Below are 19,814 nucleotides of genomic sequence, written 5' to 3' on the forward strand. Positions count from 1 at the left end.
CTTGCCTATCGTTGCAATGTACACTAGACAGTCCCTCGGGAGTTTTATTTTCTCCTTGAGACCATAATATTTGTCCTTATCGTTTATACCCGCTTCGGGAAAATATAATCTAATGGGGCAAATATAACTCCCGCGGGGATGTATTACATTTCTAAAGAGGCAATATGTGTATAATAATGTTCATTTGGCCTATTTTTTTTACGCTTTGCAAGACCTGCACCAGGTACATTGTATACCTACAACATGGACGAGAGCATTCTCCCTCTTCTTTTGCTGATGTCAGACGTACTGCTGTGGAATCGTCACGTACATGCACTTCCTTCATTACCTCACGTTCAAGAGAATGACACTGATTGTCAGACAGGTGTAGAACTTGATAGACATAAGATCAAGATTTTTTTTTTTTTTTAACATTGCGCTGTGCCGCAAGGAGGAACAAAGCTGAAATAAAGAGAGAGAAAGCGAATATGATCAATTATGAAATCTGGGATCGCGTGCGTGATAACATTTTTTTATTCTTCTCTGACTAATCATGACGTGTATTACTCAGGTATAATTATGGAGACAAATGTTTCATTTCTGTTCGGCAGAGAGAGAGAGAAGAGAGGCAAATATGATAGGCAGATAAATGCATAGATAGATGGATAGATACAAAGTAGATGATGTGTGAGTGAGTGAGTGAGTGGGTGGGTGAGTAAGCGTGTGGTGTATGCGTGCGCGCACCTGGTTCATGATCAGGCACTGACAAGCACGCACGAGAAAACAAAGCAAAACAGCAAGGGAAAGAAATTAGGGAAGGGGAAGAGCCACTTAAGGTGAAGTAGACAGATTTAGCTCACCAAGGCCAAACCTTGCCATTGACCGTCATTATTCCTCATCAAGAGAGAGAAGAGAATTAAAAAAAAAATACGTATCAATCAATCTTAACTCTGCGGTGACAGAGAGATTATTTTCAGGATTCGAAATAGTTTAAGCTCTATCGGGGGCAGAACCCGTCGCACAGCGTCCCACTGATACCTGCCCTTCTTTTGTCTTCATTTTTTTTTCTTTCTTTGCGCGAATACCTGAGACTATCTACAAGCTATTCCTCCTTAATTAGCCTTCATATCCTCATCATGGGTCAAAATACATCAGAAGAGGTCGCACTCTTCCTGTCAGATTTTATCTGTTTAAACCATCGGCCCTTGTTAGATGTTAACGTCGTCAAATAGCCTTTCACCGGGATCATCCCACGAGCTCTATACACCCACGAGTCATACGGCCCACGAGCTAGACATTGAAAAAAAAATGTCCACGAGTCACATAGCATCAAGTAAAAGAGGTCCACTAGCTAGACACTAAGTAAAACATGCAAATCAGGCCCAAGAGCTCGACACTCGAGCTCATCTGGGCAGTATTTGCCTATGAATAATTATGTGTCGATCTCGTGGACCGTATAACTCGTGGGTCTGATTGATGTTGAGCTTCATGACTCGTGGGCGGTATGACTCACGGGCTGTATGACTCGTGGGTGTCGAGATCGTGATGTGCATCCCTTTCGCCGACCACTGCTCAAGACACACGAGGCAAAGAATGAACGCTTCTCGAACTTCCCTGAACTTTTCCCTCCAATCATGCTGGGACTCGCCATCGTCCCACAAGAACACCACGAAAGATCCCCAAGGTTATATATTGTTTGATATCAGCTTCATGCTTCATGATGCAAAATAAAAACAACACCTTGCGGTATTTTTTCCCTTTCCTTCTCATGGAAAAAACACGAGGAAATTAGTAATTCATAGACAGAAATTCCTCTTAAGATAAATTCTGACAAGTGATAATGGCTGGTGTGGGATTACCGATTTTATCGTCGATATCACTATCATCTTCATGATGCCAATCTCATTTTTAAAAGTATCAGTTACCAAATCGTCACCAGTTCTTTTTAAAGTCAAATTCCACTTCATTTTTAACACAGATTTGAAAGTAATGGCATTTAAGAATGCAACCTGGTGTCATAAAGCGATGGGTCGCAACCACCTGATAATTGTATAAACTATAGATGACGTAATGTTGCAACTGATTGACGAATTACCCTTCATCAACGTTTACCTAAATGAACGACCATTATTCAGTGTTTTAGTAGTAGTAATGATTACAAAAAAATCATGGGCACACATACTCGGTTGGAATCGAAAAAGCGATCGTGTGGAACATGACAGGGTGTTACCCTTTATATCCCACTGCCAGTTACAACTTAATGCAATCCTTCATTACTTCAATTTCATTTTAAATCTCCGTCCCCAATGGCCTTATACACTTTACATCATGTTACTAATCCGTACAAGGGTTCATTGAGCAGGTGACAGTTTGTTGTCCACTGAATGTGTACTGCCAAGTTCTGTACACATATAGAAGAAAAAACACGGAAAGTGGCCCAAAGCGACAGCGTTGGCGACAAAAAAAAGAAGAAGAAAACAAAAAGGAGTGTTTATTTAACCTTGACTGCATGACTACCGCCACCAACGACATCCCTTTCACGCAGACCTTGAAACAACACGGAAATGTTCCGCAATGAGCGATGCGGCTGAAATTGACATTGATAGCAGAACTTCGCATTGTACCTGTTTGCCAGCGTCGAGCATGGTTTCCTGTTGTTTGTCTGCCTAACAATAACAACACACGAAACCTTTCGATTGCTGCTTTGGTCAGAGAGACACTTTAGATAAAGATTTCATAGCCAGGTGACTCACAATGAAACTGAATGATCTATTCATTTTTGGTCGCTATATATTATTTCATTTATTTGAGCGCTAAATCGTGTCTAGTTGTGACCAAGTGCTCTTCCTTCTTCTTCTTCTTCTTCTTCTTCTTCTCCTTCTTCTTCTTCTTCTTCTTCTTCTTCTTCTTCTTCTTCTTCTTCTTCTTCTTCTTCGTCTTCTTCTTTTATGCTGTCGTGGACTCTAAATGTTTATATACAGATATCAGAGGATTTTCATGGAATTCTCAATACTCTGTAACAAGGTTACTCACGAAAGTCCCGAAGTATACGTGTATTATATCATTGACTTTGATTTCGTCAACTTGTCAGTACCAATAGAAACGACTGTCTTTTTTACTTTATATTACGATTATGGGTTCAGTCATCTATAACACAAACCGATCCAAGTTAAAAATCCGACGACCCATACAGTTTGAAATTGCAATACAAAAAAGGTGAATAATAAACTTGAAATGAGCGTATCAATCCATAAAAGGCATATATAGTGACTACGTATTCCAAACGGTACACATATATATGACGCCTAGGCTTATCTTGTAATGCGTACACATTGTGTTTGAATATAATATTCAAACTATGCCTTTGTAACAAGTTTGAATTGAAAATCATATTATCCCCATTACCTCTCCTCCTAGCTCTCTATGCTATCCAATAACTTTTTGTCTTCATTTTTTTTTTCACCCTTTGAAGCCGCAATAGTTCCGACGGCCGACAAGAGATCGTTCATGGATGCTGTCCCGGGTGGCGACAGCGAGGGAATGAATGCCCAAAACGTGAGTAACCATACAGCGTACAGGCCACACTGTGTTTCATACAGACATATATATTATAATCTAAGCACAGACTTGGCAGATACCAATTTGGATTGCACCATATGCTCTTGTCATCATGCTAAATGGAAGAGCTGGATACGGGGAACTGATGAAGATGAAAACAGGGCGGTCACGTCATGAACTCTTGAGTGCAAAGTCGTGTCTGCATCAACTAGTCAGTCCAAGTGCATGGGGGAGGGAGGGGAGGACGTGACGGAAGGACATTGAAGATTTATGGAAATGAGTTGAGTGGCTGCGATTTGCATACAGTATAAAATTTGCACACACACACGCACACACATAGATACGCACACACACACACACACACACACACACACCATAACGATCATAATGTTATACTTATACACACACTCTCACATTATACACACACACACACAGGCACATTCATAAGGTATAATGAGGATACAAGACGAAGGTTTAGGCGTAACAGAATTAAGGTCTGTTATTCTTATAGAGTACCTCTTCCTGTCTCACTCATGTAGCGAACATTTTTGGGTAATCTACAAAGTCGCTGTTTCGACAGCGGGAACGCCATGGAAAAAATCGATGTTACTGTTAGCATGTGTAATTCATATAATTTATCGCAATTCATTATACAGACATACAAGCATTATACATACATACGTATACGTATCGATACATGGACAGATATACCCGGCATTCAAATAAAAAACAACAACAAACAACAACAAATGAATAAGGATAAGAGGCGATGAGGAATAAAATATGTCGCATGATGCCTGTGCTATGAGAAGAAAGATTAAGGAATCTAGCCATGTTGTGGCTATAATGTAAACTTGGATTGATATCCAGTGATAACATTTCCGTTTCCACTTCCTTCATTTCTCGCTCAGGAAAAAAAAAATGCATTAGATTCTTGAGCATTTCCAGTCATCAAACGTATCCGTTTGTTCATTTCGTTTATGGAATGAATTTACAGGATGCTTGGTTACTGCTACCCAAGTGGGCCTAATGTTTATCTCATATTCATTTGTGACACTAGACGTGTAAGGTGAGAAAGGGTATTCCGACTCCCTGATTGAATTGATAACAGACGGTTAATACGATCATCAAAACACAGGCTATAGGTAATGTACTACTCGAACTCATAAATGCATAATAATTTCATTTCCATGAGATGAATACAAGTGCGCTGTGATTTAATGAAGCGATAGCAGGGAAAACCGCCTAAGAACAAACGGTGACTGTCTCATGATGATTATCGTCGGCAACCCTACAAACATGACAAAGAAATGCATTCGTTCCGTGGCGACAACTCACATACTGACTAACTGACTGTGAAAGATGCGTCAGTCCCTTCTTGTGAGAAGGCACTTCGAGGAAATTCGTTCACGCAGACAGAATGCTAATCGTTTTCCCATGTCCAACGGTCCTCGTCCAAGGGCTTCCATCAAAGATCTGACCCCCCCCCCCCAAAAAAAAAAAAAGAGACAGAATGAAGAAGAAAAAATTAAACAAGAAATCCATATTCTTGGATCAAACCAACTAATATTAGGAGATAATCTACCCCATGCTTCGTTTTCGACACTTTCACTTTCCTTATAACAGAATGCGATAAACGCGTGATGACAATGGCATTGACTTTAGACTCTTAAACAAAATCAATACCCCCTGCGAAGAAGAAGAAGAAAAAGAATAAAAAAACTCGTTTAATTATAGCCTAGATTGTTTACCCGTTTAGTTATCAAATAAGTGGCGAATCGATCAAGTATATTCTTATTTTGATATGATTATTTTCAGTTCTTTTTTCTCTGTCATGTTTCCTTGTTAGTGCATGTCACGTTGTTTGTTTGTTTATTTTTTTTATTTTTTGTGTGTGTTTGTGTGTGCTTGCGTGTGAGTGAAAGAAAAAAGAAATCAGTGGTTCAGAAGCCACGGTCATTACGTCATGAGCATGATGCATGCTTGGTTCTATTATTTCTTCTTTTTTTTTTGCGCGCGGGAGGTTCACGTATTGCGGTCATTATCGACTACCATCTGCTATCTTGATTGACGAGAGAAATTACAGATTGCGCTTCCGCCAATTTGAGCCACTTTTGGAGTTGACTGCAAATGCAGATGTGTCCGTAATGCTATCAGTTACATATGGTATGCCGAGAACCCATAATAATTGACTGTTCTGGAATACTATGTAGTAGCCTGAGCGGCATTAATGCTGGAGAGAACGAAACCTCTCTTTCAAGGTAATGCGTGAAAACAACTAATTATCCTTTCATGCCTGGTAATGAGAAATTAAGCGCTCGTTTCACAACACGATTTTATGTGGTACTTCTAATGATTGTTCCCGAATAAATGACTAATATTTCGGGAGACTGTGATCAACAGCTATGATAATTAATTCTTTCTTACCCTTTTCAGTATTGAGTGTTATTCCTATCTATGATTAGTGGAGGTAATTGGCAGAAAACAATATATGAAGACGGAATTGTGGTCTTCCTAACAAGGGTTTAATTATCATGGTTATCCAATAGCCCTTTGCATACAGACACAAAGTCTACAAACTCAACTCAAGTTTGGTCATGCTTTCAAAAAGAAACATTATAGGCTACCCTCATAGGGCTAGATTATTGCCGATGTGTTTTAGATATAGTGAATATTAAACATAATGATAGTCTGTTGTCCTTGCTAACTTGCTTTATACCTGATTAGAATTGGTTTTATTTTTGTGTTTCTATAATATGACCAGTGTGGTGTGCTCTTTCCTATTGTGCATTTCCTTCCACTTTAAATGTGCCTATGATTTTTTGAAGATTAAGGATTTTTGGCTTTTAAAAGCGTCACCCGAATGTATATCCATTATACGTGTGTCCTGTGTGTGTGTGTGTGTGTGTGTGTACGCGCTCGCTATGGCAAAGTGTTGCACGAGGCGCTAAAAGTGAGTGCTGATGGTGATGCGCCGCCATTCGGCGATAAGGAAATCCCCCATTCACGGTCGTCTGCATTCTTGGCGGTTCGCATCACACGCAACGCGGCAGCTAAGAAAATGTCTGGCCCCAGCACTTTTCTCATCCGACAACCGCAAGATAAGATCACCTTGGAGGACTAACGATGAAACACACAGCGCCATCAGATAAATGGCTTCCAATGGGCTCAACGTTACATAATCCACATGAATGCAAAGATAAAGCCAAGCATCAACACATACCTTAGCTAAGGTTTGGAGAAGGACGATCTACGGAGGGAGGGACTTTTGAGAAAACACATACACACACAAGCCCTTACAAAATAGGTGTCGCATATTTCAAGGAGCATCTTGCTTGTTCTCTAAAAGCGGGCCTTAGATATTGATGAAGAATGCTCTAAAATGTGATTTACAGACAGAAACAAGCAATGCAAAAAAAAATGTTATCGTATAATCAATTTTAAGTATTGTTAGATAAACAGAATGTGAACAATAGTTACAATAACATTGTTTCTAGAATAAAACATCTACAGTAAATGATTTGGTGATAAAAGCTAGTGACATCTCCTTATATTTCAGGCTTTATTGCGACATTTTTATATGGTAGGATGTTTTGTGATACAACTGACCTACACATATGCATCAAATGTGATAACTCGAACATTTTTAAATCACTACTCCCAATGGTAAACGATACCTTTAAGTCTAAAAATGTTTCATATGTTGGAATTCCTTTTATGGGATATCTTTAAATTTCAAAAGTAGGCCTTTGCGTGTTTAATAATGAAAACGATAGAGATAATGAATATAGGCTATAAGCCTGTTAGGCTTCTATCGTGTTATAGTCTCATTATACTGGTCTCTCTTCGACTTATGTGAGCCCAAACATTACCATGTATACTAGGCCCCTATAGCTATCAGGTCTATGCTTTATTAGGAGACCATTTTTCGTAGCTGCCATTGGTAATATCGCATTGCTATGACTTCCAATAACGAGATGTAAAACACAGCACGGCTTCCAGCAATGATGGTAAAGTTGTCAAACAAAGCTGTTGGGTAGTAGCGGTAGTAGAGACCTTCCATGTTGACTCTCTGCAAAGTCATCTGTTAATTTTCTTCTCCCGAGGAGGTACACAAGAAATGTCATGCCATTTCAATTCAGTGTGGAAAGTAGACCCACACAGCCGAATGGATTTGGTGATGGGGAAATGGCATGATTCTCCCAATATCCTTGCTCCTTTCCTCCACTGCTTGTGCTATGTAGCCTTCAGATCAATGGAAGGGCGGGTGGGCAAGACGCAGCGTACAAGCCAGTCCAGGTATTATGCTAGAGTCAGTAGAGAATCGTGGCCTGCTAGTATAAGGTGGCGAGCTATTGACAGGGTGCCCCTTGAAAACGTACGTAGAGTAATACACATTATTTTGCTTAATTGGCGTTTGAGTAATAGCTTCCATGTGTATCACGTGACGGGATGTCGACTGAAGTATTAACGGAAGATAACAGGAAGTTCCAGGGGAACCCCTGAACATTCCCTCTTGGTGTTTTTTTTTTTCTCTCTCTGTAATTTCTCGTTGTCAAAACAAGGTGCGGCTCCATTTTGCATTCCTCAGCTATATCTTATCTGATGTCAATATAGATACATGCGCATAATATATGCGGCGAAGTCGTGGGAGAATATGATGGAGAGCAAAATGGGAACTGAACGATCCTCGAACAAAATATCAGACGAAAGGAGTCGTGTTGTCGTATAAAGTTGGCATTATTTGCGTAGACACGCTACAAACAGGAAAAGAGGATCCGTGTTCGGATGGGGTATAGCGTATCATCTCAATTGATCACAGTTTACGATCGGTGACAGGACATTATAGATTTATTCCTTCCAGCCCTAGTCCAAGCCGGTGATTAACTTGACGGAGGACTAAATATAGCAGAGGGATGGGGGCGTAGGAGCCCCTCTGGCCTGAATCTCCCAGTCTCACAGCTCGAGTTTGCTCGGAATTTCATGAAGACTGAGTTTTTCTAATGATTCCATTTATTTTTATTTTCTCCGTGTTTTCATAAATTACATCAGAAATGACATTTTTATTATGAAGGTTGGCTACTACACAAACACAGTTTTGAGAAAGATAATGAAGAAATACTGCCAAGCGTGTAACGCATTAAACATGTAACGCAATTGTGAGCCGTATAAAACCATAATTATAAAACTTCTCCTTGCACAACCAAAAAAAGAAAAATATTTCTAAAACACTATTCATAGTTATTTCTATTCGGAAAATAATGTGATCCAAGTCTCAACTGTTTGCTTTGAAACATCTTATATCTGAGTTCTTCTCAATCAACCGAGTCTCCTAACTTTGCATTAATCATTGTAATGTGGAGCCAGACTGCTTTCTGCTTATGATAATACCAAAATATTACTTGCAGTCATGAGGATCCATTGTATAGTGAGAAATTATTGTGTGTGGGGGGGGGGGGGGGGGATGTATGAAGAGATACCCGGAATGAAATCTAGGTCGAAAACGGCGCTTCGAGACATAATAGACGTTAGGTGTTCCTGTTCTAAACTTTCAGCGTTTTGATTGCATCAACATAGTATTCGCCATGTAAGTGTCGTTCTGTTCAGGGGAATCCTTACAGCCCGACCAGACGTTGTGCGAAGCACGTCCCGCCGCCGTGCGCAAACTTCTGTACAGCGACAGGGCTTTAGGGGAATCCCAACAATTTGCCTAGTTAGAGCGAAAGCTGTGTGGTTACTAGAGAGTGAAGCACTACCTACGGATATTCCAGAAACATAGGTGTGCGATAAATGATGAGAAATCAAGAGATAAGCCTCATTTTTGTGGTCCTAAAGGGGTTGAGTGGGGTGACCGTGTGACTCATGACATTGTAGCCCACATTTTGCCCTTTTAACCCCACGCGGGGCTTAGATAGCTTATCGTCAACAAGTGGCACATGATTTGTCATAAAAACGCGGTAGGTCTCCATGTCCAAGCACAGGTCACTGGTAAGTTGACCATTATCCTAATCGTTCCCGGCAATGATAACAAAAGATGAAGGGAGAGAGAAAACGTGGATGTGTCGGGTTAAATCCAGTGAGTCATTCGTACCTTGATGAAATGTGTTTGTTGTCGATTTTGTGAATTTGTATTCTCTCTTTGTGTGTGTGTGGATCCCTCTACTGCCACCTGGTGGTCTGATCGAATCATTCACTCAGGTATGCAGTCACCATGCAGGCTGTAAGTCCTAAGAAAATAAATTAGGCGTTTCCTCTCTGAAATTCCACCAGGCACAGAACAAAGCCACATTGTAGTGAAACGGAAAATGAAAATTGGGCTAACCTCACACTGCGAAATGCATTGACCTTTTTTTTTTTCTTTCTTTCTTTTTGGTAGCATCGGAACTCGTGTCGTTTGGCGTTGTGTGTCTGCGTCTGTATGTGTGTTTGTATTATAGTGTGTGTGTGTGTGTGTGTGTGTGTGTGTGTGTGTGTGTGTGTGGTGAGAATAACGGGCTTTAATTTGCGCCGTTGGCCGATGAGGTCATCGTTTCTCGCTCAAATCGGGTAGACAGTCAAGCTGATGAAAGGTGATGGAAGACCGCCCAAAGGTGTGTAGTTAAAAAAAAAAAAACTGACAAAATCCAAAGAAAAAGAATGAAGCCTCCTTGACGGTTTATATTACTAACATGTTAATTCACAGTGGACAGATAAACTATATAGAGCAGATACCACGTGACCATGTTAAGGTCATCGTAGTCATGTTATCGGATAGATTGGGAATAATCTCAGGTGAAAGGAAGTATCAAAGAATGATTCAAGTTTCAGCGTCGAGCCAACACTGTCTCATGACACCATGAGACGTCATCATATCGAAGACTACATTATAACGTAGTCATAACAGGCTTATCAAAATCTTCGTATGTGCCAAGCATGATGAATACAACATTTATCGGCTTTCAACATTTGTTTTTGCATTTGTTTTTATTTTTCTTTTCACTCATCACCTAAGCAATAGAGTATCGATTTCAACTGAATTGCCTGTTATAGCGATCGTAATATTAATGTCATGTGACGTTGGTGTGAGTTGCACAGACAACATAGTTTTTTTTTCCACTGATAATGTGCAAGCTCTACTTATCACACACACACACACACACACACACACACACATACTCACACGCGCACGCGCCAATCACGCACATGTATCTTATAATATGTATATTATTCTTATAAGTAATAAGATTTTATCATCATTATCGTACTATCAATGATAGAACAAAACCTTAACTTAATGAACATTTCTCCGAAAAAAAAGGTTCACATTAATTTTTCTCTCTTTGTTCTCCATCGACTGTGCCTCTGTACTTGGAAATCTATTAGAAAAGCCTGCTATATATCAGTCAAGTAGGGAAATGTTGAATATCTTTCATCTTTTGGACCCCACAAGCACAAGTGTCTGTGACTAATTTAACCCTACCGACCAACATTTCCCTTTCCGTCACCTTGTTGAGGTTATTTGGCTGGATGAATATGTTGGATTTAAAAACTTACACGACGATCTGCATGGAGGCAGGTTTAATTTCGTCAATTAGCACTCATTAAGTAATTACGCCAAAGATTGTGCCATGATTTGGCTATTTTGTCGGTCATTCAAGCTTGACAAAATTTGTGTTACTGTTGTTGCTTATACTTCGCAACGGTTTGCAGGCGTTCCCACAATAAATGTTATAACACATGTCTTTGATGCCTTGTTCAAACACTTTTCAGAGTTCAAAGTTTAAATTCTTTGTGAAATGAACATTATCTATCAATGGCGCAGGATCTTTTGTTTGTTTGTTTTTTTGATGGTTTTACTCTATCTTCTACCATGTGGATGTTATTGTTGTTATTCTTGTAGAATTACAAATGAAGTCAAGATCATACTAAGTCATGATGAACTGCGAGACGGGTTTGATTGTTCATTTAACGTTTGCCCTCTAAAATACGAGTTTTAAAATACAAGTAATCTCCCGTCTCTGCCATTTTCCTCTTTTTCGTCCCCTCTCTACCTTCCCCCTCTCCCTCTCCCTCTTCTATCCCTCCCTTTAATCGTTCTCAATCTTTGATCTCTGTAGCCTGCTGGAGAGGAACATGGGGTCTGGCGTGTCAAGGTAGATGCAATTGTCCACCCTCAGCGACGTGCGACCGAGTGACGGGAACTTGCAATTGTCCCGCGGGAAAGACCGGAGCGCGGTGCGAGCTCCCGTGCGAAGAAGGGCGGTACGGCGAGAACTGCGCGGGAGTATGCCGCTGCCCGGCCGCGGCGACTTGCGACAGCGTGGTGGGATCGTGCCGATGTCAGCAAGGCTGGACTGGCGAACAGTGTGATGTACAATGTCCGGAAGGCTACGTCGGGGATAACTGCGATATCAGGTACAATTGCTATATCATCTTAGTTCTTTATACCGGTTGAAATCTACTTGGTCATGTATCTTCTTGCGGAAATCATTATTGTATGTCTCATCTTTTTCGCTTGTCGAGTTCTTCCCTGACATTCTACGAAGTATTGTTGGAATATCCGTCATATAGAACTGGACAAGACAGAGCAAATCATACAGGCAACAAAACAGAATTAGGCGAAGACATTCGAGATAAGCATTAACTCTCTGTGTGCCATATTGATTTCCTGTCCATAAGTATGTTTGGAACTTTTTTATGCACATTTGACTCATTGTAAAAGAAAGGGGTAAAAGGGTAAATTTCGTCCTTTTTTGCTCTGAAGATGCATTATTGGTCTTAAGAAACCTACCAACCCGTTAACGTTCTGTAATACATTGCCTCAGATTTTCAGTACACTACCAATCCGAAGCCGGCTGTAAACCCGCGATTAGGATTTCAGAGTCAATCCATGTAGCTTAAACATCCATCAGGCTTCGCCAAAAATCAATGTGTCTCTCGGTGACACCCACACATCCGCAATCGAGCTGGCTGTGTTGACCCATTTTGTCACTGAAAACAAGTTATAAGGCATACCACCATTTCCCATCACCGGCCAAGACTGAAAAGTGATTCCCCGAAGTCTTTTCATGATGTGAATCCATTACGTCTCATCTAATGGCGGAAACATGTTTGTTTGTTTTTTCGTGGAGCGTTTGTTCCGTAATACCTCAAACAAAAAGCGGACAAACAAGAACGAAAACAGACAATAATGTAATCAAATCATACTTAAAGCGAACATTTCTGGGACAAGTGGAAACACCGACATTTATCATCACATGATGCGTCAAAAATATCGTTGATATAAAGTTATTCCAATTGACCTAATACTTGATACGTCCGCTTCCTGCAAGCAATGGTTTAAGCAGTAAGATGTAATTAATCAAGTGTCAAGGTCACTTTCTGGCTGGCGATGAAAGCTCGTAACAGTGACTCGGGGTGAAGGAATGATGTTAATGACCGACTTGGCACTCCGGCTGAGATAATCCATCATTGCTGCAGACTACCAATACGAATGGTTCGGAGATGACGCAAATCAACTCATGGGGTATCCAGATTGGAACACATCATCTTGGAATGTGATCATGAATGAATTTGAATATCAGTTCAATGTCCCGTTGAACTAACTGTAAATGATATGCGTGAAAGGGGAACTCTTTTTTTTTTCGTTTTACCAGCCATGCAATTCTGAATCTATTTTCAAAACCTCATGAAATTGAATGAACACTCTTGAACTATTTCATAGCACATAACTACAATGTGTCGTCTTGTGACCATTTTGTTTTGTTTGATATTGTATACATCACTATACAAGCTGCCAGGTTTGAACGGAAGGAATAGTCGTGTGATGCAAGAGCTGGAAAGGTAGAAGAATACTTGAGCTTTCTCAATTACAGTTTAGTCATCATCGACATTGACGTCGATACCAAACCATTATGATGTGTCCCTTGTTCCCAAGGGGGGGGGGGGGTAGAGATGTTGCTGTTAGGTTTCTGTTTGGGGGAAATCATTGCTTCTGAGAGAGTACATTGAGTTGACTGAGAGTTCTAAAGCATAAAAATGTGTCATCTTAGTATAAACAAGGTAATCCTCTCATCCATTCCTGATAAGATGAGGCTGGGTGACTAATCTTAATGTGATACTCCATGTCTTAGCTCGTGGAGAAATCATCCTGGAGCGTTTTCTTCTTCAACTTTATACCATATCGGGAAAAAAAAACGTCCCCACTCTATCAAAAAAAAAATGTAGTAAGTTTTAAAATACTACCATCTTTATCTTTTGCAGATGTGACTGTCTAAATGGCGGTAGTTGCACGGGAACAAACGGCACGTGTAGCTGCCCAGCCGGCTGGACGGGAGACCAATGCGAAACCAGGTGCACTCAGGGGTTCTTCGGTGAGAACTGCCTCCAGCGATGCACCTGCCTCCACAACGGGCAGTGCGACCCCGTCGATGGGACTTGTACATGTGGACCGGGATGGAAGGGTCGGGATTGTTCGGAGATGTGCCCCTGGGGCTGGTACGGACTGGGATGCGTGAACGAGTGCGTCTGCCTGAACGGCGCTGGATGCAGTAGTATCGATGGTTCCTGCTACTGCAGGTCCGGTTGGATGGGGCGCCATTGCGACTTGCCGTGCCAGGCGGGACGCTACGGACCCGGGTGTAAGCGGGCCTGCACTTGCCAGCACGGTGCTCAATGCAACCACATGACTGGACAGTGCCAATGTACTCCGGGATGGACGGGCCGCTTCTGTCACTTGGCCTGTCCGGAAGGCTCTTATGGAGACGAATGTGGGGGAAGATGTCGGTGTGAGAATGGCGAATGCGATCATGTGACTGGGGAATGCAATTGCTTTGATGGATTCATAGGGGAACGATGCGACCAACCGTGTCCCGAAGGCCTTTTCGGCCGGAATTGTGCGCATACTTGCCAGTGTGAAAACGGTGGCCGCTGCGACCCAGTGACTGGGGTCTGCGAGTGTCAACCGGGATGGGTTGGGGAAACATGCAACAGGGCTTGTGATGAAGGTTTCTATGGAAACAGCTGTCTGTCGCCATGCCCATGTGAGCAGGATGCTCGCTGTGACCACGTGACAGGCGAATGCAAGTGTCCGCCGGGACTGACGGGTCTAGAATGTAACGAAACTTGTCCCGCGGGAACGTACGGGCACGAGTGTGCTCAGCGATGTGAATGTCTACACGCAACAGGGTGCGATCCAAGAGATGGCAGCTGTAAGTGTGCTCCTGGATGGGTCGGCCAGTGGTGTCAATACCCTTGCGATCAAGGTTTCTTTGGTGACGGCTGCACGCAAATGTGCGAATGCAACAATGGTGCCACCTGCGATCCTGGAAACGGTACCTGCTATTGCACTGCAGGATACCAAGGCAGTCACTGTGAGTTACATTGCTCTGAAGGCACGTATGGCGTCGGATGCGCTGAAACGTGCACTTGTCAAAATGGGGGTTTATGCGATCCTGTAAATGGTGCATGCATTTGCTCACCTGGATTCAGAGGAGTTCATTGTGAAATAACTTGTGATGAAGGGTACTACGGACAGGATTGTCAGAATGTATGTTTATGCCAGAATAGTGCGCCTTGTGATAAAATCACAGGGCAATGTCATTGTTTACATGGATGGTATGGCTCCCATTGTGATTCACCTTGCCCCCCAGGTCGGTTTGGGAGTAACTGCACAGAAACATGCGCATGCGCGAACGGTGCCAGATGTTTGCCTCAAGACGGCACCTGTGTCTGTCGTCCAGGGTGGACGGGTAGGACATGTGAAAATGTCTGTCCAGAAAATTCCTACGGAAGTTTCTGCAACGAGAGGTGTTTGTGTCAAAATAATGGACGCTGTCATCCTGTAGATGGATCTTGCTCATGTCCATCAGGTTGGACTGGTCAGTTCTGCCAAGACCGATGCCCCACAGGGTATTACGGTGAAGGGTGCGTAGCGCAGTGCACATGCCTCAATAACGCCACCTGTGACCCTTTTACCGGGTCATGTAGATGTCCGCGCGGACTAATCGGTGCCATATGCAACGAAACGTGCCCATCCGGGTATTATGGGGACAATTGCTCCGACGAGTGCGCCTGCCAGAATGGCGGGATTTGCGATCCCGTCATCGGATGCATTTGCAAGGCGGGCTGGCAGGGCGAGAACTGCAGTCGATCTTGCGAGCAGGGATATTATGGGGTCAATTGTCAACATGTCTGTGAGTGTAGTAACAACGGGCAGTGTCATCCAGCAGTCGGATGTGTCTGTCCGCCTGGATGGGAAGGACAACGGTGTGAAAACAGGTGCCCTGAAGGGGTCTACGGCACAGGGTGTTCTCAAGTGTGCAGATGTGGTGGGAATGGGGAATGCCACCACGAGCTTGGCTGCGTGTGTCACCCAGGTTGGACTGGCGTAGACTGTCAGGACCATTGCCCAGAGGGCTTCTTCGGTGAGAGATGCGAAGAGAAGTGTGACTGTCAGAATAATGGCACGTGTGATCCCATCACAGGGTGCCAGTGTGGACCCGGCTGGAGAGGCAGATTCTGTAACCAAACTTGTCCCAACGGTTTATTCGGTGCCGGTTGCGTCGAGGAGTGCCAGTGTGAACACGGGTCGTGTCACCACGTCCACGGCTGTCAGTGTGAACGGGGCTGGCGGGGAAAGCACTGCAACGTCACCTGTAGCAGTGGATGGTACGGCGCTGGCTGCCTACGGAAATGTCCAGACTGTCAACATGGCGGCTTCTGTCATCATGTAACGGGAAACTGCGTCTGCACACCTGGATATCACGGCAGTCGGTGAGTCCATGCATCGATAACAAAACATAACAATCCGTCAGATACACACACACATTATACACGCATACACACTCAAGCACAGGAACGATCATCCACTGTAAATCGAGGTTGCTTCCACTTCCTGAATGATTTTGTCACGGATATTACCTGCTTGTCGAAGTAATAAACATAGACAGATTGCACCGCGTTATTTCAGGTGAGCAAAGGATCTACTTCCGGACTGGAACTCTAACGTTGAAAACATGTCAGAAGATCGTCATTACTGTCAAATTTTATTTGAATTTACTCCCGGGACTGGCTGTGAAAAAAAAAAATGGAACGAAGACAAGAAGTTCTGAGTATCCTGTTATTTAAATAGACTGCCTATAGCGTCTTCTCGTCACCTTCATACAGCAAATACAAGAGGAGAATTCACTTTTGCAGAAGGTCAAGTACGTCGAGATTTGTGTTACAAACAGAATAGAAGACTGTCTGATAATTGACAGAAACAAGAAAAGTGTTAGTAACAAGAAAGCTAATTGCGTGCGTAACATGACCTTCAGAAGGTAATCCCGTTCAAGAGATGTACGAACGAGATTTGTGAGTTGCTAATGATTCCCCTCCCGATCTATCGCGAAAAGGGTGCTCATATACATCCGTTGAGGCACAGAATAAATCCCAACATTCGAAATGAAAATAATTATTTAAATACCCCGTTATTATCATTACCATCATTATGGTTATAATTATCATCATCATTATAAAATCATTATTACAGACAAAGTAGGCGAGGAGGATAAGGTAAACTATATCTTGGTCACAAGATGAATATAGCTAATTTGAGGTATCCACAAGAGATCCTATTAAACAATCGACTGACATTGACATTTTTTTTGACAGGGTGACCTAGATAGGGTACAGTGTTTGTTTGTTTGTTTGTTTGTTTGTTTGTTTGTTTTTATTTGGTTCTTAAACTCAACATCTCTCCACCTGAACTAAATTTTGTGAAGTGTCTCAATTTGCTTGAATTACGATAAGTGGCATAGTGATATTGCCTAGGAAGCATAGTTTTTAAATTAGATTTTTGTCTGTCGATCAAGCGCAAAACCGTAATAAAACTTTGAACACACACACACACACACACAAACACACACATCGTTTACACAATGTATTTATTATTTGCTTCTTCGGATGACACATTATTTAAAAATGCGTCTGTTGGAGCCAGGTAAAAGACGAAAAGCTCGCCCCCGTGAAATTTAATTTGAGAGGAGGAAATTGGCTCTACAAGGAATAAAGATAATGATAATGAAAAGCAGTCGATGAATTGACCTCAAGTAATGCAAAAGCAACTTAACTGCTGGTAGAAAGCAATGGAGATATCTCCGGAGTTATAATATTTCAACTTGGATGATGTTGATCTCAAGTCCTATCATCCTGTTGATCTCCAAGTGAACCCCCGACTTCCCCCTCAGCATCCCCCGTGTCCAGGGCGGCTAATTCGTTACTGGATGCTCGTAACCCTTAAAAGCAGTTTCCTCGATGTGCGTTTGATAATATCGGGATCTCGTCGGCGTAGTTCCTCCTTTATAAGGGGAGCCATATGACCGTCAAGTCCAATATGTCAGATCTTTGAAAGTTGACATGACTCTTGCACAAGACGCCTCAGTTAAGACTACAAGACTTGAATACTTACACTCGATGCCGTGTTAAGTGATGTCATAATAGTATGTACATGTATAAATATCATTTAGGTATATATTATGAATTTGAGTTTTACGTCGTCAGTTGAATAATATGTTGTTTGCATCCTCTCATTGACATCACAAGGTCGTTCAATGTTAAAGTAGGCCTAAACATTAGCATCACGATTGCTAACCAAGTTACAGTGTAATTAGTTGGGTAATAAACACAGAGTATGAAAGAAGGTCAATGAGTGAAAAGCAAAATCCAAAGATGAAAGTGCGTTTAGTGTCAAGGCACAGAAAAAAAAAAGGCAAAATGCTTGACATTATAAGAGTGCTGCACACACCGTAAACACGGACGCTAACCAGACAATGGTTTTGAATAGGAACACATGCAAGAAATAAATCATTGGAACATTATTGTATCGAACTGTTGCAATCAAAATATACTTTCATCCGAATAATCTCCTTGTTACGAGGGTATAGGAGGGCGTGACAATCGTTGATGTAATCATGGGGCATAAATGATTACCTCTGTCTTCCGCTAGTAAAGCGTCTAGACTTAACATCCTCTGCACCTTTCCCACACGGACATACACGGGGTATGTATGAAACGCAATTCCGTTCGCCAGAGATCATTTCTGGCTCTAATGGTCTGCGATCCTCTCTGAACCAGTTGCAAACACTAACAGAAAATGTGGATGCGTTTTTATTCCCTTAACCCTAACCAGGCCGGGCTTTTTGGCTGTTCTGAGGCCGGGGGAGGGTTGATAGAGATATCGCCATGGAAATTGGCACATACATTACCTGTGGCGTAATTTACCAAACTAAAAGAAAAGAAATTGAAATTGAAATCAATAATGCTCATAAATATGCGTAAAATACCTTTTGCTCTAAATCAGAAAGTAAAGCTCCTATAGAATCCTAATTTTTGTGATACTTTTCCTTGTAGCATTCTTAAAGGGGAAGGCTAGTAACTGATCAGTGGGAATCAGTGGAAATGCTGGGAGATGATTGTTCCAATCCTTATGGGATTCATTCAAGAGTTCATTGTATATCTATTGTTGTGTGAAAATGATTTGCTTCAGAATGGTCTCATATTCAAGTAATGTGCAGTTTAATGCTTCCAGGTTCGCGTCCCTGGTCAGTGACGGAGCATTGATCTGCACATTACTTGAATATGAGACCGTTCTGAAGCAAATCATTTTCACACAACAATAGATATACAATGAACTCTTGAATGAATCCCATATTTGCATAAACTTTGTACACAAAATCACGTTTTTTAGCCATTTTCGGTCTGACAAGCATGTATAAAACGTCATGCAGCGTCGTAATGGTATGTCCGGTTTTTGCGAAAATGGTGTCATAAGTTGTGCGAGACTTGAAAGTAAAAAGTCAGCGAGCGGCGCGGTCAAAAAAAAAATCACGCGGCGGAATGGTCGTGGAAAAATAATGTCGAGGGGGTTGATTCATCCCCCCTCCGGCCGTTTTAGGGTTAACCCTTTGCCTTCAGCAACTGATGATTCGTGTGCAGAATCCGCTTTTAGAATCTCATGTAGGGGATGGGTTAAACGCACAACCGGTAACCTGCGACGAGTGCGCACGGGGACAAAGGTCAATTTCTACATGAGTCAATTTGTTCCGTTTTCAGTGACCATAAACGATTCCGTATCCGACATTAAATCGCTTGTGAAAAGATCAATAAGAGAGTGATGGCAAAACAAGAAAAAAACATTGTCACGAACACGCATTCAAAGATTTTTTTTGTCTACCCTCTGCTGATCCAAGTTTATGTTATTTGCCTTGCGGAACTACAGACATGGTTTCTGAATGACACACACATTGTCCCCGTCTGAT

The 19,814-nt window shown here is 42.0% G+C and overlaps 1 protein-coding gene across 1 annotated transcript in view; it reads left to right on the plus strand.

The window, feature by feature from the left end:
* LOC139734821 (uncharacterized) overlaps nt 1–19,814 on the plus strand; it is a 43,049-nt gene that overhangs the window by 19,554 nt on the left and 3,681 nt on the right. The window contains exons 2-4 of the mRNA XM_071645606.1: nt 3,452–3,534; nt 11,634–11,931; nt 13,780–16,290. Coding sequence (XP_071501707.1) covers nt 3,452–3,534; nt 11,634–11,931; nt 13,780–16,290 — 2,892 coding nt within the window. The remainder of the gene's footprint in view (nt 1–3,451; nt 3,535–11,633; nt 11,932–13,779; nt 16,291–19,814) is intronic.

Source organism: Diadema antillarum, unplaced genomic scaffold (genome assembly GCF_040938485.1).
Source record: "Diadema antillarum isolate AM-2024a unplaced genomic scaffold, OU_Dant_1.0 seq00000549_RagTag, whole genome shotgun sequence".
NCBI lineage: Eukaryota > Metazoa > Echinodermata > Echinoidea > Diadematoida > Diadematidae > Diadema > Diadema antillarum.